General features: G+C 59.3%; 1 protein-coding gene across 1 annotated transcript; it reads right to left on the bottom strand.

Moving 5' to 3' along the window:
* Window positions 1-713: 713 nt before the first annotated feature.
* LOC149276404 (GRB10-interacting GYF protein 1-like) lies at window positions 714-13,953 on the bottom strand. The gene is given in 25 exon segments (XM_089503723.1): window positions 714-766; window positions 1,058-1,184; window positions 1,377-1,540; window positions 3,956-4,104; window positions 6,883-6,908; window positions 6,910-7,002; window positions 7,285-7,455; window positions 7,696-7,827; window positions 7,993-8,075; window positions 8,147-8,247; window positions 8,475-8,567; window positions 8,670-8,761; window positions 9,074-9,240; window positions 9,319-9,469; window positions 10,111-10,241; window positions 10,328-10,516; window positions 10,798-10,912; window positions 10,997-11,211; window positions 11,298-11,477; window positions 11,712-11,752; window positions 11,904-12,012; window positions 12,092-12,203; window positions 12,425-12,520; window positions 12,818-12,950; window positions 13,919-13,953. Coding segments are annotated over 25 exon segments (2,958 nt in total).
* Window positions 13,954-17,933: the final 3,980 nt, after the last annotated feature.

Genomic DNA, 17,933 nt, shown 5'->3' with positions numbered 1-17,933 from the left:
GGGAATTCGAAGCAGAACACTTCCATTTCGCAAAAAAAAGCACAGAAAAAGTTTCTATTTTTTTTAACTTTGTTTTTAAGTTTTGGTTTGTTTTTTTTTTTTTCGATTTTTTTTTCCATAGTTTTCTAAACAAAATATATATATTTTTTTTTGCGACAAAAATAACAAAAAAATAAGTGTTTTTGGCTGCTTTTTTTTTTTCCTCCAAAATAATTTTTCTTTAAACATCTTTATCTGTTGCCGGAAAACTTTTTGATACAAAAAGAAAAAAAAAAAAATCAGAAACTGTCAAAAAGTTAAAACAAAAAACCCAAAAAATAAAACAGGCTGAAAGATCCGAAAAATGCTAAAGAACACAAAACACATATCTAGTAACAACAGTCAAAGTCGGTAAATCCAGTTTTTCCCCTTATTTTTGGGTAAAAAAAACCTGACAAAATGACAAAAAAAAAAAAAAGGAATAACTCAGATTTTTGATCAGTTTCTGTAAAGTGCATGTTTTAAGGTGCTTTAAAAAGAGTGCATGGATGTTTGGGGGAATTGGGGTAACTTGGCCCCCTCCTCCTTGGCTCTGGCTGGGGTAACCCATACCCCACTCTCCCAGTCTCTATTCTTGCCCCCACCTCGCGCAGAGGGAAGGGGCAACGTTTGCAGTGCATTCAAGCCGCAAATGGAGCGACATGTGAAGATGGCGTTTATGGAAAAGGTACGCCTCAGTAGTCATCAATGGCTTCCATTTCTCCCGACGAGCCGTGGAGGGAGTATCCTGCGCGGACGGAAGGAGAGCGTTAAGACACAGGGATTCATAAAAGTAAAAAAAAAAAAACCTCCATCAATAAAATGATTGTTAAAAACCCAAAACCCAAAATCTACCCTGTAAATACTTAATTAGCTTAATTCACCTAAGCCAGAGGTTCCGGTTGCGATACGGATCCTCGGCTGCAGGACGACTCGGCAATAAGATCGGTAACGGCTGCGCGGGGTTAATAATAACGGGGGGGGGGGGGGAATCATGTGACTGCTCTATTTACCAATAGAACAGGATGCTCTATAATACCCAAAATGCTGGGATCCGAATGTAACATGTGAATCCTCCTCTTCATTTTGCTGCTCTGTGCATCGAATCCGCTCTGCTTGGAATTCTGGGATGCTGGGAATATGGATGGAGCAAACCAGGAGGCTTCCTGCACGAGAAGGTATAGTGGTACCAAGTACATCGAGGGAAACGGAGACACTAATATATATATCTATTACACACGGGAGAACAATACCGCTCTCTATAACGACTCCAAGTACCCCAAAACCCTAGGCACTGTATACGGGCCGGGCCCACGCAGTATATGTGTATATACGTATGTATATATATATATAGCTACGTCAGGTACCTGCTGTCGCTGGCTGGCCTTGTACTTTGCTCTTCGTTCTAGGAACTGTTTTGCAAATTCTTTGGCTTCAAGCGTTTCCCCCAGACAGGAACGGATATAATCGTGCACATCGTACGGAGACTCCAGCTCCTTCAGGAAGGCCACCAGCGTGGGGACTAGAGAGAGCACAGCGAGTGTCAGGGAATCCCCAACGCAGGCACTAACCGCAGGGGGCAGAGTGTCAGGGAATCCCCAACGCAGGCACTAACCGCAGGGGGACTGAGTGTCGGGGAATCCCCCAACGCAGGCACTAACCGCAGGGGGCAGAGTGTCGGGGAATCCCACACGCAGGCACTAACCGCAGGGGGCAGAGTGTCGGGGAATCCCACACGCAGGCACTAACCGCAGGGGGCAGAGTGTCGGGGAATCCCACACGCAGGCACTAACCGCAGGGGGCAGAGTGTCGGGGAATCCCCAACGCAGGCACTAACCGCAGGGGACTGAGTGTCGGGGAATCCCCAACGCAGGCACTAACCGCAGGGGGCAGAGTGTCGGGGAATCCCACACGCAGGCACTAACCGCAGGGGGGCAGAGTGTCGGGGAATCCCACACGCAGGCACTAACCGCAGGGGGCAGAGTGTCGGGGAATCCCACACGCAGGCACTAACCGAAGGGGGCAGAGTGTCAGGGAATCCCCAACGCAGGCACTAACCGCAGGGGGCAGAGTGTCAGGGAATCCCCCAACGCAGGCACTAACCGAAGGGGGCAGAGTGTCAGGGAATCCCCAACGCAGGCACTAACCGCAGGGGGCAGAGTGTCGGGGAATCCCACACGCAGGCACTAACCGCAGGGGGCAGAGTGTCGGGGAATCCCCAACGCAGGCACTAACCGCCGGGGACTGAGTGTCGGGGAATCCCCAACGCAGGCACTAACCGCAGGGGGCAGAGTGTCAGGGAATCCCCAACGCAGGCACTAACCGCAGGGGGCAGAGTGTCAGGGAATCCCCAACGCAGGCACTAACCGCAGGGGGCAGAGTGTCGGGGAATCCCACACGCAGGCACTAACCGCAGGGGGCAGAGTGTCGGGGAATCCCCAACGCAGGCACTAACCGCCGGGGACTGAGTGTCAGGGAATCCCCAACGCAGGCACTAACCGCCGGGGACTGAGTGTCGGGGAATCCCCAACGCAGGCACTAACCGCAGGGGGCAGAGTGTCAGGGAATCCCCAACGCAGGCACTAACCGCAGGGGGCAGAGTGTCAGGGAATCCCCAACGCAGGCACTAACCGCAGGGGGCAGAGTGTCAGGGAATCCCCAACGCAGGCACTAACCGCAGGGGGCAGAGTGTCGGGGAATCCCACACGCAGGCACTAACCGCAGGGGGCAGAGTGTCGGGGAATCCCCAACGCAGGCACTAACCGCCGGGGACTGAGTGTCGGGGAATCCCCAACGCAGGCACTAACCGCAGGGGGCAGAGTGTCAGGGAATCCCCAACGCAGGCACTAACCGCAGGGGGCAGAGTGTCAGGGAATCCCCAACGCAGGCACTAACCGCAGGGGGCAGAGTGTCGGGGAATCCCCAACGCAGGCACTAACCGCAGGGGGCAGAGTGTCAGGGAATCCCCAACGCAGGCACTAACCGCAGGGGGCAGAGTGTCGGGGAATCCCCAACGCAGGCACTAACCGCAGGGGGCAGAGTGTCGGGGAATCCCCAACGCAGGCACTAACCGCAGGGGACTGAGTGTCGGGGAATCCCCAACGCAGGCACTAACCGCAGGGGGCAGAGTGTCGGGGAATCCCCAACGCAGGCACTAACCGCAGGGGACTGAGTGTCGGGGAATCCCCAACGCAGGCAGTAACCGCAGGGGACTGAGTGTCGGGGAATCCCCAACGCAGGCACTAACCGCAGGGGACTGAGTGTCGGGGAATCCCCAACGCAGGCAGTAACCGCAGGGGACTGAGTGTCGGGGAATCCCCAACGCAGGCACTAACCGCCGGGGACTGAGTGTCGGGGAACCCCCAACGCAGGCACTAACCGCAGGGGGACTGAGTGTCGGGGAATCCCCAACGCAGGCACTAACCGCAGGGGACTGAGTGTCGGGGAATCCCCAACGCAGGCACTAACCGCAGGGGACTGAGTGTCGGGGAATCCCCAACGCAGGCACTAACCGAAGGGGGCAGAGTGTCAGGGAATCCCCAACGCAGGCACTAACCGCAGGGGGCAGTGTCAGGGAATCCCCAATGCAGGCACTAACCGCAGGGGACTGAGTGTCAGGGAATCCCCAACGCAGGCACTAACCGCAGGGGGCAGAGTGTCGGGGAATCCCCAACGCAGGCACTAACCGCCGGGGGCAGAGTGTCAGGGAATCCCCAACGCAGGCACTAACCGCCGGGGGCAGAGTGTCGGGGAATCCCCAACGCAGGCACTAACCGCCGGGGGCAGAGTGTCGGGGAATCCCCAACGCAGGCACTAACCGCAGGGGACTGAGTGTCGGGGAATCCCCAACGCAGGCACTAACCGCCGGGGGCAGAGTGTCGGGGAATCCCCAACGCAGGCACTAACCGCCGGGGGCAGTCTCCACTACACATCTCACCGTCCAGGTTGTTGGATGTATTGAGGATGTGTAGCATTTGTTCGCACCACTGAGTGAAACCGTCCGATGGTTTAATTCCCTGCAGAAGTTTCAGAAGCTTCTCTTCCTCCTCCGTCTTCTTGCGGCGAGCAGACGCAGCGTACGCGTCACTGAAGTAAAAGGATAAGTCGCTGAGGGGAGACGACGCGTAACAGGCACGCAACACCGGTGTTAGAGGGGAAGAGACCACCGCAAAAGCAAGGGGAGACAGCAGACAAGGGGGTTCTGTGCCTAGCTGCATAGGGCAAGAGGAATCATGCGGGGTATTACAAAGGCAGAAACAATGGGCACACGCACATTAACTAGGTGAGTACGGCCAGGGAAGGGCGTAAGGCAGTGGCAGGAGAGGGCTGGAGTACGGGCAGGGAAGGGCGTAAGGCAGTGGCGGGAGAGGGCTGGAGTATAGGCAGGGAAGGGCGTAAGGCAGTGGCGGGAGAGGGCTGGAGTACGGGCAGGGAAGGGCGTAAGGCAGTGGCGGGAGAGGGCTGGAGTACGGGCAGGGAAGGGCGTAAGGCAGTGGCGGGAGAGGGCTGGAGTACAGGCAGGGAAGGGCGTAAGGCAGTGGCGGGAGAGGGCTGGAGTACGGCCAGGGAAGGGCGTAAGGCAGTGGCAGGAGAGGGCTGGAGTACGGCCAGGGAAGGGCGTAAGGCAGTGGCAGGAGAGGGCTGGAGTACGGGCAGGGAAGGGCGTAGGGTAGTGGCGGGAGAGGGCTGGAGTATAGGCAGGGAAGGGCGTAAGGTAGTGGCGGGAGAGGGCTGGAGTACAGGCAGGGAAGGGCGTAAGGCAGTGGCGGGAGAGGGCTGGAGTACGGCCAGGGAAGGGCGTAAGGCAGTGGCAGGAGAGGGCTGGAGTACGGGCAGGGAAGGGCGTAAGGCAGTGGCGGGAGAGGGCTGGAGTACAGGCAGGGAAGGGCGTAAGGCAGTGGCGGGAGAGGGCTGGAGTACAAGCAGGGAAGGGCGTAAGGCAGTGGCGGGAGAGGGCTGGAGTACAAGCAGGGAAGGGCGTAAGGCAGTGGCGGGAGAGGGCTGGAGTACAAGCAGGGAAGGGCGTAAGGCAGTGGCGGGAGAGGGCTGGAGTATAGGCAGGGAAGGGCGTAAGGCAGTGGCGGGAGAGGGCTGGAGTACGGGCAGGGAAGGGCGTAAGGTAGTGGCGGGAGAGGGCTGGAGTACAGGCAGGGAAGGGCGTAAGGCAGTGGCGGGAGAGGGCTGGAGTACGGGCAGGGAAGGGCGTAAGGTAGTGGCGGGAGAGGGCTGGAGTACGGGCAGGGAAGGGCGTAAGGCAGTGGCAGGAGAGGGCTGGAGTACGGGCAGGGAAGGGCGTAAGGCAGTGGCGGGAGAGGGCTGGAGTATAGGCAGGGAAGGGCGTAAGGCAGTGGCGGGAGAGGGCTGGAGTACGGGCAGGGAAGGGCGTAAGGCAGTGGCGGGAGAGGGCTGGAGTACGGGCAGGGAAGGGCGTAAGGCAGTGGCGGGAGAGGGCTGGAGTACAGGCAGGGAAGGGCGTAAGGCAGTGGCGGGAGAGGGCTGGAGTACGGCCAGGGAAGGGCGTAAGGCAGTGGCAGGAGAGGGCTGGAGTACGGGCAGGGAAGGGCGTAAGGTAGTGGCGGGAGAGGGCTGGAGTATAGGCAGGGAAGGGCGTAAGGTAGTGGCGGGAGAGGGCTGGAGTACAGGCAGGGAAGGGCGTAAGGCAGTGGCGGGAGAGGGCTGGAGTACGGCCAGGGAAGGGCGTAAGGCAGTGGCAGGAGAGGGCTGGAGTACGGGCAGGGAAGGGCGTAAGGCAGTGGCGGGAGAGGGCTGGAGTACAGGCAGGGAAGGGCGTAAGGCAGTGGCGGGAGAGGGCTGGAGTACAAGCAGGGAAGGGCGTAAGGCAGTGGCGGGAGAGGGCTGGAGTACAAGCAGGGAAGGGCGTAAGGCAGTGGCGGGAGAGGGCTGGAGTACAAGCAGGGAAGGGCGTAAGGCAGTGGCGGGAGAGGGCTGGAGTACGGGCAGGGAAGGGCGTAAGGCAGTGGCGGGAGAGGGCTGGAGTACGGGCAGGGAAGGGCGTAAGGCAGTGGCGGGAGAGGGCTGGAGTACGGGCAGGGAAGGGCGTAAGGCAGTGGCGGGAGAGGGCTGGAGTACGGGCAGGGAAGGGCGTAAGGCAGTGGCGGGAGAGGGCTGGAGTACGGGCAGGGAAGGGCGTAAGGCAGTGGCGGGAGAGGGCTGGAGTACGGGCAGGGAAGGGCGTAAGGCAGTGGCAGGAGAGGGCTGGAGTACGGGCAGGGAAGGGCGTAAGGTAGTGGCGGGAGAGGGCTGGAGTACGGGCAGGGAAGGGCGTAAGGCAGTGGCAGGAGAGGGCTGGAGTACGGGCAGAGAAGGGCGTAAGGTAGTGGCGGGAGAGGGCTGGAGTATAGGCAGGGAAGGGCGTAAGGTAGTGGGGGAAAGAGGGCTGGAGTACAGGCAGGGAAGGGCGTAAGGCAGTGGCGGGAGAGGGCTGGAGTACGGGCAGGGAAGGGCGTAAGGCAGTGGCGGGAGAGGGCTGGAGTACGGGCAGGGAAGGGCGTAAGGTAGTGGCGGGAGAGGGCTGGAGTACAGGCAGGGAAGGGCGTAAGGCAGTGGCGGGAGAGGGCTGGAGTACGGGCAGGGAAGGGCGTAAGGCAGTGGCGGGAGAGGGCTGGAGTACGGGCAGGGAAGGGCGTAAGGCAGTGGCAGGAGAGGGCTGGAGTACAGGCAGGGAAGGGCGTAAGGTAGTGGCGGGAGAGGGCTGGAGTACAGGCAGGGAAGGGCGTAAGGCAGTGGCGGGAGAGGGCTGGAGTACAGGCAGGGAAGGGCGTAAGGCAGTGGCGGGAGAGGGCTGGAGTACGGGCAGGGAAGGGCGTAAGGCAGTGGCGGGAGAGGGCTGGAGTACTGACTCACCTTAGTGACGGGCTGCTTCTGCTGTTTCCTTAGTCCTCTTGTGCTTCCTGTGCTCTTCAAACCATCCTCCCAGGGACTCTTCTCCAGGCCACCCCACAGGGACACCGAGTCAGGAGACCACTGAGACGAGGCAACGGGTCCACCGGGCATTCCCAAGCCCCCATGCTGAAGAAACAAATAAGCCGCTCACCAACTGCTGGCGTTGCAGACCAATTTCACAGCGATGGAGGCCATCATGAATTACACCAGCCATGGAGTCTAGTAGTCGGAGGCTGATGTGCTGGAGCCGTAACACCCGGTACACATGCGCGCTCTCTCTCTCTATACATGATCCTTAACAAAACACATAAAGGAGGCTCACGGCCCACCTCCAAACTGCTCAGAGCCATTACGCTTTCTCACCACACTGCGTGACTGCCCTCTCTGCTTGAGAAGTTGTCCTTCTCTCTCCTGCATTTCCAGCATGGCTTTCAGAGAGAGCCCCTTCCCGTGAGAGCTCCACGGGTGAGACGCGCCGGTCGGCTGCCCGCTCTGCTGGATCAGCTTCAGTAGCAGCTCCTGCTGTTGGCGAGTCTGGGGGAAGGCAAGAAAAATACAAACATCCCATCTCCGCTAGTGCTACGGCGCAAAGAACGTGTACCTGCGCGGTGAAGTTAGATGCAGCGCATTTGCATTATATATGAGGGAGAAGCAGTGGCTGGCATGCCAGGAAAGGAGGCCACCAGCGCGCAGGCAATGCCAGGAAAGGAGGCCGCTGGCGTGCAGCAATACCAAGTGGAGGGGTATAATAACGAATAGTGAGGAGGAGGTCACCTGCTTGCGCCTGTACATTTCCTCCTCCTGGTCTCGTCGTTTCAGTTCCTCCTGACGTCTCTTCTCCTCTCTCCTCTTTCGTTCCTCCTCTTCCCTCTTGGCCCTGAGTTCTGCTTCTCTCCGTTCCTGCAGCTGAAAGCGGCAAAGAATTCCGCATGAATATCTGCGATCATCACACCTGCCGCGCACTGCTTAGACATGGCACCCCTCCGCCGCCCACATCACACTGCTTTGCCCGCTGGGTAAAGATGCCCCTCTCTCAAAGCATTTGTTAACCCTCGGCAGCACCCACCGTACCTTCTGTTGCAGTTGCAGCTGTTCCAACGTTGGCCCCTGAGATGCAGCTGTCACCGGCAGGTCCCACAAAGCGGAGTCCCCACCTGCGAGTAAAGCTGGCGGTGAGAAGAGGTCTGCGAAGCGGCGGCGCGGAGACGGACGGGACAGAACTCACCTGCTGCCTGCGTGGCTGAGGTATGCAGATCCCACATGGATCCGGTGTCTGGCACAGACAGAGATCTGTTCATTGCAGGGAGGAGAGCAGAATCAGGAGCTCTGGAGTGCAAGGAGTAGGAAGGTCAGTAACGGCGGGGAAACAAACCATGCAGACGCCACGGATCGCCGGGACGGATACCGTCACCGCCGGCGCAGACTCGGAGGGGTAAGTAGGAAGGTGGTGGTACGGGGTATCAGGGAGTGATGCGAGATTTCACGAGACTTTGTTAACTCGGAAGCGGGAGAACCGCGGATGAAGATGAGGGTCCGATCGCCGGTGAACATACCTTGACTTTGAAGGGTTAAGCTGCTGCAGAAAAAGGGTGAGTTGCTGCTGCTGCTGAGGGGTCAGATCTCCTGACTTCTGGGAATACTGCGGTCTGCAGGGGCAAAGGGGGCAAACAGCTCAAGTACGGGGCAGGCGGCTGCATGGCTGGGGATAGGGGTGGGGTAGCCCCGCTGGGGGCCGCGAGGGCCGTTACCTGTTAAGTAGCTGGAGCAGGTACTGATGTTGCAGCTGCTGGTACAGAGCCAATTCCTGCTGTTTCTTCAGACACTGCTGATCGATATTTCCCTGCCGAAAGTCCATTCAAAAAGACCATGAGAATAATGGCAAGAAAACCCCGGGGCAGGACGCGGCGGGGCAGATAGGAGAGAAACTGCCCCCCCCCCGACACAACATACAACTGGAGGCGGCCTCCTGCCAGCACCGTCAGTCTGGTTCCATTATATCGAAGTGATTTGGTTTCCGTCTGTATTGCCCGGGGCGGGGGGGCAAAACCATCGCAGAGGGAGCGCTCGGAGGGGGCACTGAATTCCAGCGGAGGAGGGCACTGGCACGGCGATGATGATGCACATGCGTATCATGCGCGACGCACACACTTACCAGCAGTGGGGGAGGGGAAGGGCCGGGGGCGAAAGGGACCCGTCCCCACATCTTGATGACTTCTCCTAAAGGCTGGAAGCCCTCGTCGCAGCCTCTCTTCACCAGCAGGGACATCGTAAAGTACCCGGCCTGGCACCACTCCGCCATCTCCTGGGTACTGAACGGGCCTGAGGAGGGAGAACGATCGGCATGAGGGCAGAATGACGACAACCGAGCAGACACCGGTACGCGGGGGTAACACTCACCCTGAATCTCCCCCTGAGGATCCTTGTAAAACCATTTCATGGCGGCCTCGTGGGTGAGAGGAAGAGCGGCTGCGCTGTGAGAGCGAGCGGAGGAGAAGCCGTCCTCCTCCAGGGAGGAATCCTGCAGGGAGGCCACGAGCTTCTCCGCTTCCTGAAACAGAGACGGGCGAGAGCGTGTCCGAGACCGGCCGGGGCAGAGGAGCCGCGCAACAACCCCGGGGAGGGGGGCAGAGGAGCCGCGCAACAACCCCGGGAAGGGGGGGGGGGCAGAGGAGCCGCGCAACAACCCCGGGAAGGGGGGGCAGAGAAGCCGCGCAACAACCCCCGGGAAGGGGGGGCAGAGGAGCCGCGCAACAACCCCGGGAAGGGGGGGCAGAGGAGCCGCGCAACAACCCCGGGAAGGGGGGGCAGAGGAGCCACACAACCCCGGGAAGGGGGGGGGGGGGCAGAGGAGCCGCGCAACAACCCCGGGAAGGGGGGGGCAGAGGAGCCGCGCAACAACCCCGGGAAGGGAGGGGGGCAGAGGAGCCGTGCAACAACCCTGGGAGGGGGGTAGAGGAGCCGCGCAAAAACCCCGGGAAGGGGGGGGCAGAGGAGCCGCGCAAAAACCCCGGGAAGGGGGGGGGGCAGAGGAGCCACGCAAAAACCCCGGGAAGGGGGGGGGGCAGAGGAGCCACGCAAAAACCCCGGGAAGGGGGGGGGCAGAGGAGCCGCGCAACAACCCCGGGAAGGGGGGGGGCCAGAGGAGCCGCGCAAAAACCCCGGGAAGGGGGGGGGGCAGAGGAGCCTCACCTGCTGGAGATGCTTCATGCCTTCGTCCTCCTCTGGATCCCCCACAGAAAATTCAGTAGCAGCAACTGGGGGGGACGAGGAGGGCGGCGGGAGAGAGGAGAGGGGAGAAGGAACAAAGCGTCCGGGATCGACTGTCGGGAAAGAGGAGAAATAAATGAGATCTCGTGTCCCCCGCGTGACTCGCTTCACTCCCGTACCGCCGAGAAGAGACTCTTACCTTCCTCTACAGAGGCCTGCAGCTGCTCTCCTAACGCCCCGTCTCCCCCGTCCGCGGAGGGCATCTCTGGGCCGCGCTCGCCCTCCATCTCAGTGTATAGCCCTGGTGCCCAGAGAGGGTTTGCAGCATCAGGCGAGCCGGAGGCAGTTTCGTGGTTGGTCTCTTCTGTATGAAGAGCAGAGCCGTTATCTGTCGGTGAGATAGGACAGTATGGTGACGCCGTCAGGCATCACACGCTCACCACCCGCGCCACCCCCCGAAGCCGGGTCCATTCCGGCATCTTCCACCAACCCCAGCGGCATACACCGTGTCTTTTACGTAACATCAAATTCAGATATATTGAAAACGCAGTCGAGATAAAAGAAACTCCCTTGCAACTCCTGGGTAACTGCCCCCCACCCGTTACCCCGGCCCCCCACGCTGCCCCTCCGAGGAAGGGTGCATATTCCAGCACTTTGTTAGCACTTTACCGTGAAGCCGGTCGGCCATCTCGTCTGCTCGGCCGTCTTCTTCCTCCTCCTCCTCCTCCTCCACTCCCAGGAACTCCAGCTCGTGCTCCTCCAGAATGGTTTCTTTGGGGCATTTCTGGTAAATCAGAGGAATGCGTCAGGCAAACCAGTACCGGCCCCCCAGACCCTCCCCCCGGACAGACAAAGGTCCTCACTATACCTTAATAGAGAGGAAAGCCCCTGAGGAGTCAAAGGTTCCCATCTCATCATCTTCATCCTCCATGCACCACTCAGGGAGCCCGTCCCTTTCATCATCGTGGCTGCCATCTCCACTTCGTCCCCGGGGGGCCGCTCCACCCTCCTCCCGTCCCATGTCAAAATCAAACTTGCGACGGCGTTCGCCATGGTCCCTCCATCCGGCCGAGCGCGGCCCCTCTGGCAGACACAGAAGCAAGGGTGAAAAGAGGGATCTGAAGAGTGGTGGAGGCAGGAGACGGGGAGGAATAAAGACCGCCATCTACCTGCACTGGTACCCCCAGGACTCGTGGATCTCCAGCGCTCGTCCCTCCGCGTCACGGACAGCCTCCAGTTGCCATCTTCATCCTGCTCCTGCCCGTCCCTCAGCGTGCGCCAGTTGTCGCTGTCAGAGCGGGCGAATTCCTTGCGAGCCGAGACGGCCGTTTCTTCAAATCCAACGCGAACTGCAAAGACGGGCGATAGATGGAAACGTTTATGTCGGCCCCCCGCGGTATAAGGGCTGGCAGAGCGGAAGCAGCCCCCGGACAGATCTCTCTTAATGCCGACCAGCTGATGCTGCAGGGGGGTCTGTGTGAACAGTCATCATACCCCCCTGCACAAATATCACCCCCCCCAGGGGCCAGGAGGGGTAACTGCCCCAAACACATCAGGGTTGGGTGGGATATAGCATTACCTACCAGCCTCTCGACGAATCGGCTTCTCAAATCTTCTTTCCGCTCTGAAGAGAGAGAGCGCACCGCGTTAGGGCCATGTCACCTTAACGCATTAAACGGTACAAACCCGACCAGCTTTCCCTAAACCCCAGCAGTAACCCAGGCCTCTGACCCCGGGGCAATAAACACCCCTCTCATGGCTATACCGGCTCTTACCTGTCGTCCCAGCTTTGGCTCCGGTGAATCTCACGGCCTCCGCGGCCAAATCCAGACTCCCCGTCATCGAGCGCTCTCGAGAAAACGGCGGCGTCTCCTCGGCCGCGACCTGGGAGAGAAGGGACACGACGGTAAGACGGGAAAGGGGCGAGGAACGAGGGCCGTGGGGGACATTAAAGGAGCTTTACCTCGTCCCCGAGCTGTGCCCCGTCCTCTGGACACCCCACCAGGAGGGGGAGCTGTTCCCTTCCCCATCAATCGCAGGACCGGGACGCTGTTCACCGACAGCGAGAAGTTTCTCTGCAGACAGAGCAGACAGTGAGAGATCTGAGCGCCTGCACCCAGCCCCGCCCCCAGCCACTCTCGCAGCCCGCCCCCCCAGCCACTCTCGCAGCCCGCCCCCCCAGCCACTCTCGCAGCCCGCCCCCCCCAGCCACTCTCGCAGCCCGCCCCCCCCAGCCACTCGCGCAGAAAGCCCGCCGCCCCCCCCAGCCCCTCGCCTCTCTCTGCCCAGGACTTACCTGCTCCTCCTCGGTGAGGGGAAGAAGCGCCAGGGGCTGCAGAGGCTCCTCGTTTAAAATCACAGCAAACTCCTTGTCCTGCATCTCCTCAGGAACCTGCATGTGGGGGGTTGGGAAAGCAGCGTCGGGTTAACGGGACACTGGAAGAGAGCCCCCCCCATACAATGTTCCAGCCGCACCTTGTGACTGTTGTAGTTTAGCAGATAAAGCCCCGTGTGCGTTACCTGCACCGCGACAACCTGGGGGTCTTGCAGGGCTGGTGGGCAACACTATGAGACAGGTACTTTATAACTAGAGCTCTTTCAGCCGGGTACCCAACAGCCCCCCTAAGGGGCAACCCCCCGCCCAACGCCACCCCACCAAGCACCCCAACTCCTCCCCTCGCTCACCCACCTTGTTCTCCTTTACGTAAAGTGCTAACATCTCCTCTCTGCCGTAGCGATACTCGGCAAGCTTATACTTTGGCATGGCAGGGGAAGGAGGGGGGGACGCCACGCCGCCGCCGCCGCTGGATAGTGCTCGGAGCCTGCAGGAAAAACACAAACACTCCCGCGTTACTCGGCACAGGGGGCCGCATCGCCTCCGCGGGGGCCGCACTGCGATTTACACACGTCACATGACACAGAGTGCTCGGCTCGTAGTAATTAAGGGGCCGTTTCACTCCAGAAAGGCTGCGGCCTGCGAGTCACAGCAATATGTTCTCTCCGTGATGGATCCATGTTAATAGCGTGCGCCTCCTTTAATGTATACGTCGCTAACAGATACCGAGACGCTGCACAAACGCTTACACTGACAGTAAGATTATACAGAGGGAATGTGTGGAAGATCCTTGTCACCAGAGCTTACACTTACAGCTCTATATAAGTATCCCCCTTATAGCCCCCACACCATGCGTTACTTTATATGCTGTTCCCGGTCACCACTCCGCTCCCCCCCACACACATTACACGGAAGCAACCAAACCGCTCCCTTCTCTCCTCAAAATACTGTAAAAATTCACTCTCCCCCCCCCCCCCTCCAACACACGCCTGTGCTAACCTCTCTATCTAACCTCCCCCCTCCACGGCTACCGCTCCCCCCCCTAATCAATTCATTTATTATACAGTAAAGCACCAAGCACACCTGTCTGAAACATACACACCCCCAGGGTGGGGGAGCACAGTCTAGCCACGCCCACTCCAAGATAATTTAATTCGCCACGCATTACATGGCATTCGCGGTGACCTAGTCCTGCCCATTACACAGCTAGCCCCGCCCCCAAAAACTACTCCCTCAGAAACGGGAGCGCTCCAGGTAGCTCACCCAATGAACAGACTCATCACAAACCCTCCACCAATAGGAAGACGTCACAAACCCTCCACCAATAGGAAGACGTCACAAACCCTCCACCAATAGGAAGACGTCACAAACCCTCCACCAATAGGAAGACGTCACAAACCCTCCACCAATAGGAAGACGTCACAAACCCTCCACCAATAGGAAGACGTCACTCACCACTCTGGGCCGAAAGTTAAGGTTTCTGCAGCCATTATTCAGTCTCCAGGGACCTGAGAAACAAGAAGATTATTCTACACACTGCAACACCGCGCAGCACCGGCCCCACTCCCACACCGCGCAGCACCGGCCCCACTCCCACACCGCGCAGCACCGGCCCCACTCCGCGCAGCACCGGCCCCACTCCCACACTGCGCAGCACCGGCCCCACTCCCACACCGCGCAGCACCGGCCCCACTCCCACACCGCGCAGCACCGGCCCCACTCCCACACCGCGCAGCATCGGCCCCACTCCCACACCGCGCAGCACCGGCCCCACTCCCACACCGCGCAGCACCGGCCCCACTCCGCGCAGCACCGGCCCCACTCCCACACCGCGCAGCACCGGCCCCACTCCCACACCGCGCAGCACCGGCCCCACTCCCACACCGCGCAGCACCGGCCCCACTCCCACACCGCGCAGCACCGGCCCCACTCCCACACCGCGCAGCACCGGCCCCACTCCCACACCGCGCAGCACCGGCCCCACTCCCACACCGCGCAGCACCGGCCCCACTCCCACACCGCGCAGCACCGGCCCCACTCCGCGCAGCACCGGCCCCACTCCCACACCGCGCAGCACCGGCCCCACTCCCACACCGCGCAGCACCGGCCCCACTCCCACACCGCGCAGCATCGGCCCCACTCCCACACCGCGCAGCACCGGCCCCACTCCCACACCGCGCAGCACCGGCCCCACTCCCACACCGCGCAGCACCGGCCCCACTCCCACACCGCGCAGCACCGGCCCCACTCCCACACCGCGCAGCACCGGCCCCACTCCCACACCGCGCAGCACCGGCCCCACTCCCACACCGCGCAGCACCGGCCCCACTCCCACACCGCGCAGCACCGGCCCCACTCCCACACCGCGCAGCACCGGCCCCACTCCCACACCGCGCAGCACCGGCCCCACTCCCACACCGCACAGCACCGGCCCCACTCCCACACCGCACAGCACCGGCCCCACTCCCACACCGCTACACCGCGCAGCACCGGCCTCACTCCCACACCGCGCAGCACCGGCCCCACTCCCACACCGCACAGCACCGGCCCCACTCCCACACCGCGCAGCACCGGCCTCACTCCCACACCGCGCAGCACCGGCCCCACTCCCACACCGCACAGCACCGGCCCCACTCCCACACCGCACAGCACCGGCCCCACTCCCACAACGCAACACCGCGCAGCACCGGCCTCACTCCCACACCGCTACACCGCGCAGCACCGGCCCCACTCCCACACTACTACACCGCGCAGCACCGGCCCCACTCCCACACCGCGCAGCACCGGCCTCCCACCCCCGACACACACACAGTGTACAGCATCTACACTACAACACAAACACTACCCCCGACACACAGTGTACAGCCTCTACACTACAACACAAACACTACCCCCCGAAACACACACACACAGTGTACAGCCTCTACACCACAACACAAACACTACCCCCGACACACACACAGTGTACAGCCTCTACACTACAACACAAACACTACCCCCCGACACACAGTGTACAGCCTCTACACTACAACACAAACACTACCCCCCGACACACACAGTGTACAGCCTCTACACTACAACACAAACACTACCCCCGACACACACACAGTGTACAGCCTCTACACTACAACACAAACACTACCCCCCGACACACACACACAGTGTACAGCCTCTACACTACAACACAAACACTACCCCCGACACACAGTGTACAGCCTCTACACTACAACACAAACACTACCCCCGACACACACACACAGTGTACAGCCTCTACACTACAACACAAACACTACCCCCCGACACACACACACAGTGTACAGCCTCTACACTACAACACAAACACTACCCCCCGACACACACACAGTGTACAGCCTCTACACTACAACACAAACACTACCCCCCCGACACACACAGTGTACAGCCTCTACACTACAACACAAACACTACCCCCCGACACACACACAGTGTACAGCCTCTACACTACAACACAAACACTACCCCCCGACACACACACACAGTGTACAGCCTCTACACTACAACACAAACACTACCCCCCGACACACACACACAGTGTACAGCCTCTACACTACAACACAAACACTACCCCCCGACACACACACACAGTGTACAGCCTCTACACTACAACACAAACACTACCCCCCGACACACACACACAGTGTACAGCCTCTACACTACAACACACACTACCCCCGACACACACAGTGTACAGCCTCTACACTACAACACAAACACTACCCCGACACACACACACAGTGTACAGCCTCTACACTACAACACAAACACTACCCCCCGACACACACACAGTGTACAGCCTCTACACTACAACACAAACACTACCCCCCGACACACACAGTGTACAGCCTCTACACTACAACACACACTACCCCCGACACACACACAGTGTACAGCCTCTACACTACAACACAAACACTACCCCCCCGACACACACACACAGTGTACAGCCTCTACACTACAACACAAACACTACCCCCCCGACACACACACACAGTGTACAGCCTCTACACTACAACACAAACACTACCCCCCCGACACACACACACAGTGTACAGCCTCTACACTACAACACAAACACTACCCCCGACACACACACACAGTGTACAGCCTCTACACTACAACACAAACACTACCCCCCGACACACACAGTGTACAGCCTCTACACTACAACACAAACACTACCCCCCGACACACACAGTGTACAGCCTCTACACTACAACACAAACACTACCCCCGACACACAGTGTAGAGCCTCTACACTACAACACAAACACTACCCCCGACACACACACAGTGTACAGCCTCTACACTACAACACAAACACTACCCCCCGACACACACACAGTGTACAGCCTCTACACTACAACACAAACACTACCCCCAACACACACACACAGTGTACAGCCTCTACACTACACTACAAACACTACCCCCCGACACACACACACAGTGTACAGCCTCTACACTACAACACAAACACTACCCCCGACACACACACAGTGTACAGCCTCTACACTACAACACAAACACTACCCCCCGACACACACACACAGTGTACAGCCTCTACACTACAACACAAACACTACCCCCCGACACACACACACAGTGTACAGCCTCTACACTACAACACAAACACTACCCCCCGACACACACACAGTGTACAGCCTCTACACTACAACACAAACACTACCCCCGACACACACACAGTGTACAGCCTCTACACTACAACACAAACACTACCCCCCGACACACACACACAGTGTACAGCCTCTACACTACAACACAAACACTACCCCCCGACACACACACACAGTGTACAGCCTCTACACTACAACACAAACACTACCCCCCCGACACACACACAGTGTACAGCCTCTACACTACAACACAAACACTACCCCCCGACACACACACAGTGTACAGCCTCTACACTACAACACAAACACTACCCCCGACACACACACACAGTGTACAGCCTCTACACTACAACACAAACACTACCCCCCGACACACACACAGTGTACAGCCTCTACACTACAACACAAACACTACCCCCCCGACACACACACACAGTGTACAGCCTCTACACTACAACACAAACTACCCCCGACACACACACAGTGTACAGCCTCTACACTACAACACAAACACTACCCCCGACACACACACACAGTGTACAGCCTCTACACTACAACACACACACTACCCCCCGACACACACACACAGTGTACAGCCTCTACACTACAACACAAACACTACCCCCGACACACACACACAGTGTACAGCCTCTACACCACAACACAAACACTACCCCCCCGACACACACACACAGTGTACAGCCTCTACACTACAACACAAACACTACCCCCCGACACACACACACAGTGTACAGCCTCTACACTACAACACAAACACTACCCCCCGACACACACAC

This window comes from Sceloporus occidentalis, unplaced genomic scaffold (assembly GCF_023333645.1).
Source record: "Sceloporus occidentalis isolate IW3139 unplaced genomic scaffold, rSceOcc1.0.p SCAF_242, whole genome shotgun sequence".
NCBI classification, from domain to species: Eukaryota; Metazoa; Chordata; class Lepidosauria; order Squamata; family Phrynosomatidae; genus Sceloporus; species Sceloporus occidentalis.
Note: the sequence above shows the minus strand (reverse complement) of the source record. Positions and strands in the feature narration are given on the sequence as shown.